The sequence below is a fragment of the Pezoporus occidentalis genome, unplaced genomic scaffold (genome assembly GCF_034315485.1).
Source record: "Pezoporus occidentalis ecotype Australia unplaced genomic scaffold, CSIRO_AGI_Poc_V1 ctg148, whole genome shotgun sequence".
In the NCBI taxonomy this organism is placed as follows: domain Eukaryota; kingdom Metazoa; phylum Chordata; class Aves; order Psittaciformes; family Psittacidae; genus Pezoporus; species Pezoporus occidentalis.
In genome coordinates this window covers 1414720-1428640 of record NW_026913295.1, presented here as the reverse complement: position 1 = coordinate 1428640, position 13921 = coordinate 1414720, and the positions used below count along the sequence as shown (strand labels likewise).

The 13921-nt window shown below is 52.7% G+C and overlaps 2 protein-coding genes across 2 annotated transcripts in view; one reads left to right on the top strand and one right to left on the bottom strand.

Annotated features, from left to right (window-relative positions):
- Positions 1 to 13921, bottom strand: part of SHISA6 (shisa family member 6) — a 542762-nt gene that overhangs the window by 128171 nt on the left and 400670 nt on the right. The window lies entirely within an intron of this gene.
- Positions 1 to 13921, top strand: part of DNAH9 (dynein axonemal heavy chain 9) — a 165746-nt gene that overhangs the window by 1587 nt on the left and 150238 nt on the right. Inside the window, exons 3-12 of the mRNA XM_062610562.1 lie at positions 1193 to 1404; positions 1593 to 1826; positions 2945 to 3112; positions 4996 to 5112; positions 6310 to 6460; positions 7343 to 7457; positions 9621 to 9689; positions 10648 to 10774; positions 11926 to 12181; positions 13188 to 13429. Of these exons, the coding sequence (XP_062466546.1) occupies positions 1193 to 1404; positions 1593 to 1826; positions 2945 to 3112; positions 4996 to 5112; positions 6310 to 6460; positions 7343 to 7457; positions 9621 to 9689; positions 10648 to 10774; positions 11926 to 12181; positions 13188 to 13429 (1691 nt within the window). The remainder of the gene's footprint in view (positions 1 to 1192; positions 1405 to 1592; positions 1827 to 2944; positions 3113 to 4995; positions 5113 to 6309; positions 6461 to 7342; positions 7458 to 9620; positions 9690 to 10647; positions 10775 to 11925; positions 12182 to 13187; positions 13430 to 13921) is intronic.

Genomic DNA, 13921 nt, shown 5'->3' with positions numbered 1-13921 from the left:
AACACAAACCAGGCTGGGATCCTGTGATTCACATGAGTGCAGCAGGATTTACCCCAGCTTTTGCATTGTGGTTGGAGGCCTGGTAGCCGTGAAGCGGCTGCAGCATGGTGTGAGCATGGCCCATGTGTCTGCCCACATCCCCACCCAGTAATGTCCTCCTGAATGCAAGGTCCGGCCTGCCCAGCTTTCCTGGCCTTCTTGATAGGGAGATGGTTGCAAGGATGCTGTGGGGCAGGTGACCTGTAGATGGTGATGTGCATCAGCAAATCTGCCTTCTCCCGTATTTTTCCAGTCTGGCACACTGCAGTGAGACGAGAGCTGGGAGCAAGAAAACAAGATTGCATTTCCCAGTTGAGGGAACTAAAGACTTACAAGGAAAATCACCCAGGCTTTTCTAGCTAAGTGCATGCTGACAGGTTACTCTGTTCTTCACCCCTTCCCATAGAAACAGTCTACTAGGGATCTGTGTCATACTCTATGCTGTGCAGTTTATATACAGGCTCGAGAAAACCCTCTTCTGTAAGGAGCCAAGAGTTCCTTGTCACACTAATCCTATGGTTCTGTAATGAAAGCTTTAAGGATCTAATCAAAATACACCAAATATATGGGTTTAACCCAGTTACAGCAACACTCCCCCTGACTGCAACATTTCAGTTGGGATTTGTTTTCACCTGCCTTTGCCTTTGCCCCTCTCCCTTTTGTTGTGCCCTTCAGTGAAGGTGGGTCATGGGGAGCTTCTCCTCACCCAGCACCCCCAGGTCCTTCTCCTGAGGCTGCTCTGAATCACTTCTCTGCCCAAACTGTGTCTGTGCCTGGGGTTGCCCCAGCCCAGAGGCAGGACCTTGCACTTGGCTTGGTTGAACTTCATCAGGTTCGCACTGTCCCACCTCTCAAGCGTGTCCAGGTCCCTCTGGTTCCCATCCTTTCCCTCCTGTGTGGTGACTGCACCACACAGGTTGCTGTGCACAACATTTAGCAGTTGTGCACAGAGCCCTGTCCCAGCTCCCTGTTGCTCAGCTTCATGTCAGTGTGCATCCTGTTGTGGTGAGCAGTGTTCATGGGTGAGCACTCTCCAGCACACAGGTAGGTGAGTGTGCTCCATGACTCCTGGTTTTCCCAGGTACCTTTCATCCACCTTATAGCCCACCACAGCTTGGTTCAGTCTCGCCACTTCTCCCATCTCTTACCACAGCTTTGGCCGAAGCTCAGGACATTCACCTGCACCTGATGCCCCTCAAGCGCCACTTGGAGGACATCGAGAAGGTTGAGTTCAATGAGGTGAAGCCTTTCCTGGTCCCTCTGCTCCATGTGGTGTGTTTGATCTGGGTCACCTCCAAGCACTACAACATGCCTGCAAGGATAGTAGTGCTGCTCCAGGAAATCTGCAACCTCCTTATCCAGCGGGTGCGTGGCCATGCTGCCTGTGTTTGCCAAGGGGGGTTCTTTCATGCAAGTCCCTTCTCTCCTTCTATTCCCCATCCTTCCCTGGCAAAGGGATTCTTAATGTGAGAGGTGAGATCAGACATGTTCACTGCAAGAAGTCCTTGTTCTCTGTGGCAGCAGAAGTGACCTCTCAAATTTTGCTTTTCTAGGCCACGGTGTACCTGTGTCCAGAAGATCTTCTGAAAGGAGAGATGGAAGAGAGCCTGGGCAAGGTGCAGCTGGTGCTCAGCATCCTGAATGCATTCAAAGAGGCGTTTGAGGAGAGAAGGGAAAGACTGCACACATATTATGGACCAGGCCAGGAAGTGAGGGAGTGGAAATTCCCTGCTGTGATGGTGTTTGCAAGGCTGGACAGCTTCCTGGAGAGACTGGAGATGGTGGAGGTGAGACTCTGGTCTTGAAAACTATTGCAAGCCTTCAGGAGAGGTCTGTAGCCATGAACTCACTTGCTGGCATCTTCCTTTCCTGTCGCTTCACCTGATACCAGGGCATGAGGCACTTCTTTGCTGTTAGGTCTGTTACAGCAAGGCTGGGACTTTGTTTTACTATGTCCTGCTTGCTGCATGTGTAAGGTGCAGCTGTGTCCTGCTCAGGTTGGTCAATGTGGTGTTGTTTCCAAAGAGTCCTGCTGGACTCCTTGCTCCTCTTGGGCAGGGGAATGGCAGTTACTGGAGACTGTGCATTTCACAGCTGTAAATAAGGCTCTACAGTCTGCCAGTCCTCCTGTTGCCATCAGAGACACCCCAGAGCTGCAGAGCCCACGTGCTCCCCTTGAGCGTGGCCACATGGGCCTGGGGAGGAGCAGGGAAATGTTCCTCACCAGCTCATCGCTTTGATACCAGGTTTCAGTGACACCTTCACACCCTGATGGTCTGTCTGCTGGGATGCTGTGGTTGAGGGGTGCCCCTGTTTGTCACTGCTTGTGAGATGCTCATCCAAGACAGGGACATGTGGAGTCATGAGTCCCCTCATCCCTCAGCTCCCAGGGTGGCCAAGGGCCCCTCGGGCTGGGGGTGATGTTCTGCAGAGAGCAGGTCTGAGTGTGTTGGGGCAGCCCCGTGCTGTCTGGAGTGGAAGGTGTCCCTGCCCATTGCAGAGATGAGCTGAGCAGGGACAGTGACACCCACTTGGAGACAGGGAGGTCTGGGCAGGAGCTGTGAACCTGTAAACATCAGAAGTCTCTTGGTCAATACCTCTAACATTGGGATTGTGAGGTCTGTGCATGACAGACCAGGGTCTGCTTTGGACCTGTCCTTTAAACATCCTTAAAGCAGTTTAGAGTTGTAGTATTTCTGGTGGTAGCAGCAGGTCCCCCTAGGGAGGGCCATGTTCTGAGCAGCTGCTGGTGACCAGGACAGGCAGCATCTAGCTTCCCCCTGTCGTGGTTGTGCCACTCGGCTTGGGGACACCCTTGGAATGGCAGCAAGTACGGCCATCAACAGCAACCACTGTTGCCATCTTTTGTCGATACATTAACTTGTGTCCTCCATTGACTTTGAAGGATCTTCTGGCAACTGCCTTGGACCTGATGAAGCTGGAAAAGATGGAGTTCAGTGGGATTAAAGGGAAGGCCCTGGGCCAGCAGGTGCTGGACATGTATGAGAACTTCCAGGAGGCGTACAAGGTGTTGACAGAGCACTCCTATGACTGCCTTGACCTGACCAACACGGTAGGTGGGACCAGCTTGTGGTAACTCCAGCAATGTGTGTGTTGGTAAACAACAGCTTCCTCTGCCATGGAGCCCTGGCTCATATGCAGTCCTGCTGGCCTCTTCCCAGCTCAGGACTTGACACCAGTGCAGCTGGGAAACAGGGATTTCCATGCCCTTTATGCAGGCTTTCCCTCTATGTGGTACTTGCTGGTGTGGTTGAGCTGCACCAACATCCCTGTTTCTTTGCTTTCCTGCTCTTGGTGTCCAGCTTGTGTGATGAGGGCCAGCTCAGGTAACCTCTGGGGATGTGTTTGCTCTTGTCTAGATGAACACATTGGCATCTGGTGCTCCTGGAATTTAAAGGCTCCATGCTGTGTTATCAGTAGTGCTTTAATGAATCTTGCCAGCCCTCTGGGTCATGGCTCAGTGGCTGTCCGGATCACAGGTGTTCACAGCAGCATGTGTCATGCAAGCAGGGCAAAGCAACTGTGCCTTGGGCCTCCTTACTGCCTGTTCACAAACTCCTGCTCTTGGTCTTGACACTGAGCAGCGTGGCCTGGGGGTGAGCTGTGAAGGAAGGGTGAGGATGGGGTTTCTGAAGGGGTCCCATCTGGGTCCTGTGGTTGTGGCTGATCTGAGAGGAGCTTTGATTTCTTCTGCTGCTTGTCCCATTTGCTTTAGGCTCAGCTCGCTGTGCCTCAGGAGCAGGACATGGTCAGGCCTGTCCCAGGGCTAAAACTGGAGTGGCCATAGGGCAGCTCCATGGTGAGGAGCTCCAGTCTCACTGCTGTGACACACATCCAAGTGGAAGGTGATCCTGGGGCAAAGCCCTGGCTCCTGCAGGCTTCTGCCTTGCTCCCTGCTGTGCTGGGGTGGAAGGTGTCAGGGCTGGCAGTGGAACACGGGGCTGCTGTGCCTTGCTTTCAGGTGTTGGGACTTTGCTGTGGGGATGGCTGCTTGTGCTTTGCCTCCTGCAGTTCCCAGCACATCTCTGCAGTGCTGGCTTGTCCCCAGTGCTGCCTGGGGGATCTTACTGCTCCGTGTCCCCCCTGCTTCAGGAGGGAGGGCACAGGAGGAAGGGTGACGTTGGCTCTGCGGGAGCTGGCTGGGGTTCACTGACCCCATGGCCTTTGTGTGATTGAGTTGTGCTTGTTCTTTCAGTGCTTATGTTTTGCAGCCCCTGATACTTTCTAGAGCCTGTTTTGTAGCTAAACCAGGGCACATGGCTCTGCTGGAGCTCGGCAGTGGCAGAAGCTGTTGTCTTATGACACAGAAAACAGACATATTTAGAGGCTTAATTTTTAGTGGCTTTGTCCAAGCCAGGACAGGAAGACTGATGTCTCCCACTTTGTCAAGTTGAGGCTTTGATTTGGGCTCTTACCTGTAGGAAAACAAACCTGGGTTTTACACTTGAATTTGAAAGGATTTATTACAACTGGAGCTGAAGAAGCAGTGCAGGAAGAGGATGGATGTTACAGAAACACAGACCTGGTGAGGTTAGAAAGGACCTCTGGAAATCACCTCCTCCACCTTCCCTGCTCAAAGCAAGCTCAGCCAGAGCAAGGCTGTGAGCAGGCAGGTTAACCTTCTCCAAGGTCGAATATGTCCAAGGGTAGAGACTCCACAACCTCTCTGGGCAACCGGTGCCAGTGTTACGACCTGCCTTTATTGTTGTCCCATTTGCAGCCAATTCAAGCTGAAAACCACAGGCTTGTTTTGCCTTGGAACTACCTGGATTTGGACCCAGCAGGTTCATCTGCGGGTTGGCTGGATGGCGGTGTAGCCTTCAGCTCAAGTGGTTTAATGCCTGATGAATAGGAAAGATCCCTGGATGAGGAGGATGCAGGTACCTTCCAGGTGCCCTTCCACAGGCTCACAGCTGCTGTTCTGTCTTCCCACAGGAATTTGTGCAAAACGCCTTGGAATTCCAGCAGAAAGTAGAAGACATCGACCGCCGGTTGGGCACTGTTTTCATCCAGGCTTTTGATGACGCCTCAGACTTGGAGCATGCCTTTAAGGTTTGTTGGTCATGGTCCTTGTCTTCTGGAGAGGGGAAATTGGGCACCTGTGGTTTGCATGGGTGGGAATACCCCCGAGCTGGGATCCTGGGCAGTGCTGTAGCTACAGGCCCACGGGAATGGAGAGTGGCACAATGAGAACAGACAGGAGGAGCAGTCACGTTATGCACATCAGGCTCTCAGGCGTTTGATTTGTGTCTCTGCGTGCTGGGGGAACTTCTGCTTTTTGTAAGATTTCCTGGTGGGAACTGCCGTTCAACCTGTGGGGATGGTTGTTATCAATTTGTTCATATTGATAATAGCTGGATGGATTTTAGGTGTGGAAACGGGGGTTTTCCAGGAACCAGGCTGCTGTGTTCATCTTGCAGGAAAAAGAAATGGGATTATATGACCAATTTCAAAACCAGTGTCTGTAGAGAAGCCCATGGGAAGTGAGAGCAATTCCCTTTGGAAGGGTTTGGAAAAAACAGCAGATTTTGAAACATTTGAAGAATGCCAGTTGGAATATGGTTCCAAAGTCACTGCAGGAGAGACACTGAGGTGCTGGAGCGGGGCCAGAGAAGGGCAATGGAGCTGGTGCAGGGCCTGGAGCACAAGTGTGATGGGGAAGGGCTGAGGGACCTGGGGGGTTCAGTCTGGAGAAGAGAAGGCTCAGGGCGGACCTGATGGCTCCCTACAAGTGCCTGACAGGAGGATGGAGCCAGGAGGGGCTGGGCTCTGCTCCCAAGGAACAAGGGATGGGACAAGAGGAAACGGCCTCAAGCTGCCCCAGGGCAGGTTTAGATGGAGCTGAGGAACAATTCCTTCCCCAGAGGGTGCTCAGGCATTGGAACAGGCTGCCCAGGGCAGGGCTGCAGTCACCGTCCCTGCAAGTGTTCACACAGCGTGGGGACGAGGCCTCAGTGCCATGGGTTAGGGGTGGCCTTGGCAGGGCTGGGGAACGGTTGGACTGGATGAGCTTGAAGGGCTTTTCCAGTCTGGTTGCTTCTATGATCCCATGATCTCTCTAACAAAGGGAAGGGACTACTTGGAAAAGCAGGGTAAAGGAATTCCCTTGTCCACAGCACCCACTGGTGCAGACATTTGGGCTGGTGAGAAGGATGATGTGGGCTGGGGAAGGAGATCCCAGTGGATCTCCGCTGAAGTCTGCATTGTGAATTTCTCCCCTGTTCTTTTCCTGCTTCTTCCCCTCTGCAGTTGCTGGACATGTTTGGGAGCCTCTTGGAGCGACCAGTGATCGCTGCAGATGCTGCTGACAAATACTTTGTCCTCATCAGCATGTTCCACAGTGCTGTGGCCCATGCAAGGCTCATCTACGCCAGGCACATCCAGGCAGAGCTGGAGCTTGGTGGGTGGCTGATGCTGAGTACAACAGATTCTACAGGGAATGGGGTTTAGGTTCTTATTTTTTATTATTATTTATTATTATATTATTATATATTATAATATTATTATTACAATATTGTATTTTTTATTATTATTAATAATTATGATTTATTTAGACTCATTTCATGGGGAACAATTTCCTTTCTTCTAAGGAGAGCAAGACTTGCCCTGTTACAAATGGTTTGAGCCTCTGTAGCTCCTGGTGGCAATGGAAGTGCCTGGGAAAGCTGTTCTTAGTATTCAAGCAAATGATCTAGTGGGGGGAAAAGACCATGGTTTAAATGTGTGTCCGTGGGATGTGACTGGGAATGAGCTTTACCCCAGCAAGGTTCTAACAGGGGGTTTCTCTCCACACTTATGCCCTGCCTTGGACACCCCATGGGCCTTGCTCATGTGCTCCTCAGTATGAAGTTCTTGTGTTTCCACTGTCATGCTGTAAATGTAAGTGGGACTTTAACAAGGCTTTAATCAACCTTTCCAGGTTTATCCTGGCCCGGGAAGGTTGGTGCAGCAGGACATGGGTCAGACTCCAGTCAGGCTATGAGGACAAGAGTGTGTCCTGTTGAACAGCACCCAGGTCCCTTGCCTCAGGAAGGCTGTACTGGAGCCAGGCAAGTCTGGGAGAGGCAGCACTGCTGGAACCAGTGTGGGTTAACAGAGGGAACAGAGAGATTGGTGGATACTTGCCCTGGTCACAGACCTCCCCCAGTGTATCACATGTTCGATGTAAGGCAGGAAGCTGGGAAACGAGAGCAGTTTTGTGCAGATGAGCTGCTGGTGGTGTATCTTTTGAGGTTACAAGTACCGCGTTCAACCAAATGCTGTTTCAATGTGCCCTCCCCAGGATCCCCTGCTGTGCACAAGAACATGCCCCCCGTGGCTGGAGCGCTGGGCTGGGCTCGGGAGCTGCGCACACGGATCCAGGGGCCGTTTGGTCACTTGAGGCGCATCCCACATGCGTGCGTGTCCTTGCCAGCTGAGTTGGTCTTGTTAATCACTGTTTGTCTTTCTGTTGAACATTATCCAATGGTCATGGATGCAGTCATTCCCAGTTGGAGGGGGGAAGGTTCTGCCCAGGTTCTGGCATCATCCAAGCTGTGGGTGGCAGAGGGGTGCTGCATTGGACTCATCTAAGATGTGTTGATTGGGGCTGAGTCTCGAGGTTGAAAAGATGAGGACTTTGGGCACTGGCAGAACTTTCTCAGCATTAAACAAAGGAGCAATCTCCCAAGATCAAGGAAAGAGAGTTCCGGAATACTCATCACCCAGATGCTTGTTGTTATGGGTGGTCTTGAATAAGTGGTGCCCTGTGCTCTCAGCTGCCGTGTCTCATGGCATGAGACAGCATTTAAGAGCCCTGCAAGCAGCAGCATTGGACACAGGATAATAGAAAGTGCTTCAGGAGCTGCAGCTTGTGGTCACAGGAACAGTTTGGCTTGTGCTGGGTAGGATTTGGAGTACCTGGATCCACATATGTGCTTGGGCAAAATAAGTCATCTCCATAACAGCTGGGCTGCACCCCCAGAGCGTGAGCAGCACCTCAGGGAGGGGATCCTGCCCCTCTGCTGTGCTCTGGGGAGACCCCCCCTGCAGTCCTGATCCAGCTCTGCGGCAGCAGCACAAGAGGGACATGGAGCTGTTGGAGCGAGGGCAGAGGAGGCCATGGAGCTGCTGCGAGGGCTGGAGCAGCTCTGCTCTGGAGCCAGGCTGAGAGAGCTGGGCTGGGGCAGCCTGGAGAAGAGAAGGCTCCTGAAGGGGAGACCTGAGAGCAGCTCCAGTGCCTGAAGGGGCTGCAGGAAACCTGGAGAGGGGCTTGGGACAAGGGATGCAGGGACAGGCCAAGGGGAATGGCTTTAACCTGCCCGAGGGGAGACTGAGCTGAGCTCTTAGGCAGAAGCTCTTCCCTGTGAGGGTGCTGAGGCGCTGGCACAGGGTGCCCAGAGAAGCTGTGGCTGCCCCATCCCTGGCAGTGTTCAAGGGCAGGTTGGACACAGGGGCTTGGAGCAAGCTGCTCTAATGGAAGGTGTCCCTGCCCGTGGCAGGGGTTGGAGCTGGAGGAGCTTTAAGGTCCCTTCAACCCAAACTATTCTAGGGTTCTCACTGGGCAGTATCAGTAGCCTTCTCTCAATGTGTACTGCATTAAGGAAGGGTTTACGTGCACTGTTATAAAGACATGAGTGCAATGTAACAAGATCTTGGAGCATTCCCAGCACAGTTCTCACGCCTGGTTTTAATCTGGGTGGGAAATTCAAGGAACCATGCAGAAGAAGCCAGATCTACATTCTGCATTGATTTTGTTTCCTTGGTTTAGATCACTTCAAGCCATGCCCCGCAGAAGGGGGGGGGAGTGATGCTGTGTCCTGCATGCAGCTTGAAAGGGAGAAAGGAGTCAATAGGAAAACCAAAGATGCTTTTGCTGGGGGTTGCTGGGAGGACCTGTTTACTTGCAGAAGGTTTAAGCAGCACTTGCCCAGTGGTGACAGCTCAGGTTTTGATGAAGTTCATTCAGGTTTTGTCAAAACAGCCTCTAAAATCAACAGTTGTGTTCAGGAAAACTGGAATATTGTACATAAAACAGTGGGGAAAAGGTGGAATTCCTCTGCCTGCCTGGGCTTGGAGGTGCAGCCCCACAGCTCTGGGATGCCTTTGCCCTTCCCTGTTTGAGGGGCACAGATTTGGCACCACAAAGAGCTGCATCTCCCAGGAGCCAAGTGCTGCTTCCTTCTGAGCCTGTTAGACCTTGGGAAGTGCTGGCTGGTGAGCAGAGGCTGCCATGCTCTGTGCAAATAGTGTGGAACTGGGAGCATCAGGTATGTCAGAGACCGGTATTCCTCCAGCAGCACTGAGCCCCCTTTCCCACCAGGGATTGAATCTGTCAGCAGATTGACAGCCTGTTGTGCAGGCTGTCAAGCACACACCAGATAAAGGGCACACTAAGGGTTGAATAGCCTTTGGATAACCTTTGATAGCTTTTGTGCCTTGTTTTGGGTGATGTGGTGGGGATGAAATCCACAGTCCCCAGTCAGAACCTGCCTTCAAAGTGGTGGCTGCTCTTGGGAAGGGTAGGTGCAGATTTAGGGCAGAGCTACACATAATGCTGAGCTTGTCTCCTGTGCTCCCAGCTACTTGGATTCTGCTGAAGGAAGGAGGGTGATGGAGAAGTATGAAGAAATGATCCAGCTGCTCGACAGGTAGGTGGTGGCTCAGGCAAGGCTGGGGCTGTGTGTGCCGCCTTCTAGCACATTTGGAAGCCCAGGCCCTGGGAATGTCTCTTTCTAAGCCAGAGGGAATCACCTGGTGAGAGAGGAGGAGGTGTCTATGCCACAACCTTTCCCATCTTGAAATTCGAAGTTTCCATGGGAGGAACAGATTCATTGCCCATGACTTAGTATCATGATGTTTGATGTTCCATCTGAACTGGTTTCTCCGGGACTTCCCTTTGGGAAGAGCCACCTCCCCAGGAAGGAGATACCCCTTCAGGGCCTGCTCTCCATCAGCAGTGAAGGGAGCTGAGACATCTGGCTGCTGGGTACCACAGGGTGGTTGGATGGAGACCAACTCTTCCTGTTTCTGACTGCCAGAACAGGGGCTGAGTGTTCCTGGTTCAGCCTTCCAGAAGGAAGCAGGCACCAGAGGATCCCGGGTGCCCTCAACAGAGGTGGTGTTTGCTGGGTGCTGTTCCCAAGGTGCTCAGGTGACAGCAGGGTTCAGAAGACACTGGTGCTTGGGTGCTGGGACTCTCCATGGCACGTGGGATACCAGGGCCCCAGGTCAGGTCTCTGCATTTCCATCCCCAGCGGTGGTGCTGAGCTCTTCAAGAGCTCAATACCCCTAAGGCTGATGGGCTCTGTAGTGCACCCATCCTGCTCAGACACTCTGGAAATGCCCAGCAGCTGCTTCTCTGTTACTCTAGATTGAATGCTTTTGAAAATCATGCTTGAGAGAGCTTTGCCCTCCTGACTTGATGCTGACACTGGTTTTGGGTGCTTGTGTTTGAAGCCATGTTGCTCATGGAGATGACGTAGATGGGGTTTTAATATTCCTTCATGTTCTTCATCCTCAGGGCTGGCCTTGGCTCTCCTTTGGTGCTATACATCGCTCTGGTGGGCTGGTAGCTGTATGATGGATCTTTGGGGTTTTCTTCTGCAGGTATCAGGAAAAGCTCTATGTGAACTGGTCCCAAACAGTGTCTGAGCGATCCCAGTACAACCTGGCCCAGCCGCTCATCCAGCGGGACCCAGACACCAAACTCATCACAGTCAACTTTGATCCCCAGGTAAAAACTGCTGCCGAGGAGCTTGCCTGGGCTTATCCAGTGTATGCAGGGGGTCTGGTGAACTTGGTACTGCATCTGTGCTGCTGAGTCTGCGGAACCCCTTTCTGTGATGGCTGACATGGATTTACCATCATGGAACAGTCAGGGTTGGAAAGGACCATCCTTTTTGCAGGCTTTAATTCCAATTTAACCAGAGCACATCCTGGTTAAAGGCAGACATAAAGTCCCAGAGTAGCCAGTGAATGGGTGTCAGCATCTCCAGACCAGAGTTGTACTGGTGGGGGTGTTGGGGCATCACCTGCAGAGTTTGTGTTACATGTACCTGAAGTCTGAGCTTCCTGAAAGGGTGTTAAAAGCCCAGGAAAAGTTTGGTTGTTTCCTGTTGGACTTCCTTTGTTGCAGTGCATGAGACTTAGGAGAGTTTTAAGAGCTTGTCTTTATCCCCTAGAGCCCCTCTAAAGCATGCCTCCAGCACAGGGAGGACTGACCATCCACCTTGCCCAAAGGAGAAGCAGGGATCCAAGCCAGCAGTGTGTGGAGATGGAGTGGAAGCTTCTGTAAAAGCTGCTTCTTCAATTGTAGAAATGTCATTTGCTGGAGGTGCTGCATGGCAGGGGCCTGGGCAGCACTGGAATCCAACACATCCCCTGCTCCCTGGGACGTGCTCCTGTTAGGGAAGTCTTTGGGGTTTAGAGCTCAGTCAAGGTTGGTCCCTCAGTCAAAGGATTTGTCCATCTCCTTGGAAGCTCCTTGCTAATGTGGGAGTCAAATAGCCACAGGGGATGTTTTCCACCCTTCATCCTGGTGGCATCCTGTGGTGTGCTGAGCATGCACCATCTTGTCTTTGGCTTAGATAACTGCTAAACTGTGCTTGCAGGCACAGGGCTGCTGAAAGACTACTGATGAGGGTAGCTGAGAGAGCCAGAGATTATCGTGGCTTTGGCTGGCTGGGTAGTTAACAGAGCTGTCTTTGGCTGGGACGAAAACCAGGGGCAAAGATCAATGGGAGACAGATGGAATGGAGTCGGGGGTGTCCAGGCTCTTTCCAGAGCATTCTGCTTTGGGAATAAAGCAGCAGCAGATCCCTAAGATGCTCAGAAAGTCACTGGGTGGGATTGTCCCATGCTCAGCTCTCTGCCTTCTCTCTGCAGCTGGTGTCGGTGCTGAGGGAGGTGAGCTACCTGTCCAGCAGCCAGATGGGAGCCATCCCAGCTGTGGCAGCAGAAATCTATTCCTCCAGGGAATCCTTCCGGCAGATGGTGGCCAACTTGGAGCTGATGGTGAACAGATACAACAGGGTCCTGAAGACAGTCCTGGAGGTTGAATACCCTCTAATACAGGGGCAGCTGCAGGACATTGACTTGAAGCTGAAAGAGGCAGAAGAAACACTGAACTGGAAGGTGGAAGGTGAGCTGCCTCTGCAGGGGGAAAGAGCACATCCATGTGGGTCTCATGGGACTTGCCCACGTGCCAAACCTCCATCACCTGGTTCCCAACTGCAACTCCCAGCAGAGCCAGCACTGGGGTGAGGAATGGCAGCTCCCATCTTGCCACATTCCTTTCATGTGCTGGGGCTGTGGAAAGGATCCTGCTCCCTTCAGGATCAGCCGGGCTTTTGGGGAGGAGAGGCTGCCCTGTGAGCAGTGCCATCAAGGAGATGGCAAGGCTGGGCAGTGGGATGGAGCCAGGCCCACCTTGTCTTTTCCTGAAGGATGGAATACTGCAGCTGGGGTGGGATTGTGCACCTTGGCTGTAGGCTGATTGAAGCAGTTTCTTGCTTTACCAGTTTGAACTGTGGAGCAGAGGAAGTTTGTTTCCTCTTGGTGAAAGTGAACTGCTCACGGGTGGAATATGCATTTCTGTCATCAGGCTTGTGGTGTGAACAGGAACCTTGTCCTCCCTTGGGTACCTGCAGAGCAGAAGTCCTCACAGTGAAAACCTCTTTCTCCATTGTGTAATAAAGATGGGTTTTCCTGCAGATGAACCCTAAGTTCCCTGCATCTCTCTGCAGCCCTCGCTGGTAGCTGGGGCTGACACAGCCCACCTGTTGAGGCCATGGGTCCCTGCTCAAGTGATGGTGGCAGAGATGCTCAGCCTGTTGTGCTCATCCTGCCCATGCTGAGCTCTCCAGTAGCTGTCAGTGGGAGATCAAACCTGAACAGAGGGAATCAGGACCTATCAGATATCCCCAGATGATGGTGCTCCTGGCAGAAGGCAGAGGCTGTGGCTGTCTGTTGGGACAGGGGGGAGCTGGAAATGGGTCTATTGGTCGAGGTGGTAAGTCTCCTGTGTCCATGATGGGTAAGAAATACATGAGACCACAGAGGGTAAGTCAGAGGCTGGTCTTAGGGAGGGTGCACAAAAGCTTGGCCGAGCAACTCTGAAAAGCCATCAACCATCTCCTGTTTATCAGGTGTCTGTGGTCACATCTCCATGGTGATGGATGGTGTCCATGACCTCGAGCGGAGGGTACAGAAAGCCAAAGACAACGTTGAGGAGATCCAGACCATCGTGCGGGCCTGGGTGTCACCCATACTGGAGAGGAAGGACTGCAAAAGGGAATCACTGCTGGTCCTAGAGGACTGTCAGGACCGTCTGGAGAAGCGTTACAGCCTGGTCCGGGAGTCAGGGCAGAGGATTCATTCCCTGCTGAAGGTGAGAGGGAACTTCCCTAGGGATTCATTGGCTCCTCATAGGCTTTGTGTCTCTGCACTGGAGGAAATGTCTGGAGCTGTTTCACCTAAAAATGAACTCCCTTAACTCCTTTGCAAGCCTCATCCAGTGTTAATGAAGGGTGGCTTTAATGAGCTGCTACGTGTGTGGTGCTGGGCACCATTGGCGCCCAGTTCAGGCTCAGCCTGGCTCCAGTCCCGGCAGTTGTGGAGCCACTAGATGGGAGTCGTGCAGCAGGAGCTGGAATTATCCTCCTCTGAAAGATGTTCCTGGCAGCAGAGAGGCTCTGCCTGCCTTTCTGCTTCAGACTTGTCCCTCTGTGAGCAAGCAGTGACGTTGCCAGTCCGGGGGTCAGCTGAGTGACAGGAGAAAAGCTGCTCCTGAAACCTTGGTGCTTTCTGGCTTTGCCAGAGCTGAGACCCCTCTTTGCAGGCCCGGAGAAAGCCCAGAGCTGAGCTCCTCCCCTGCTCGCAG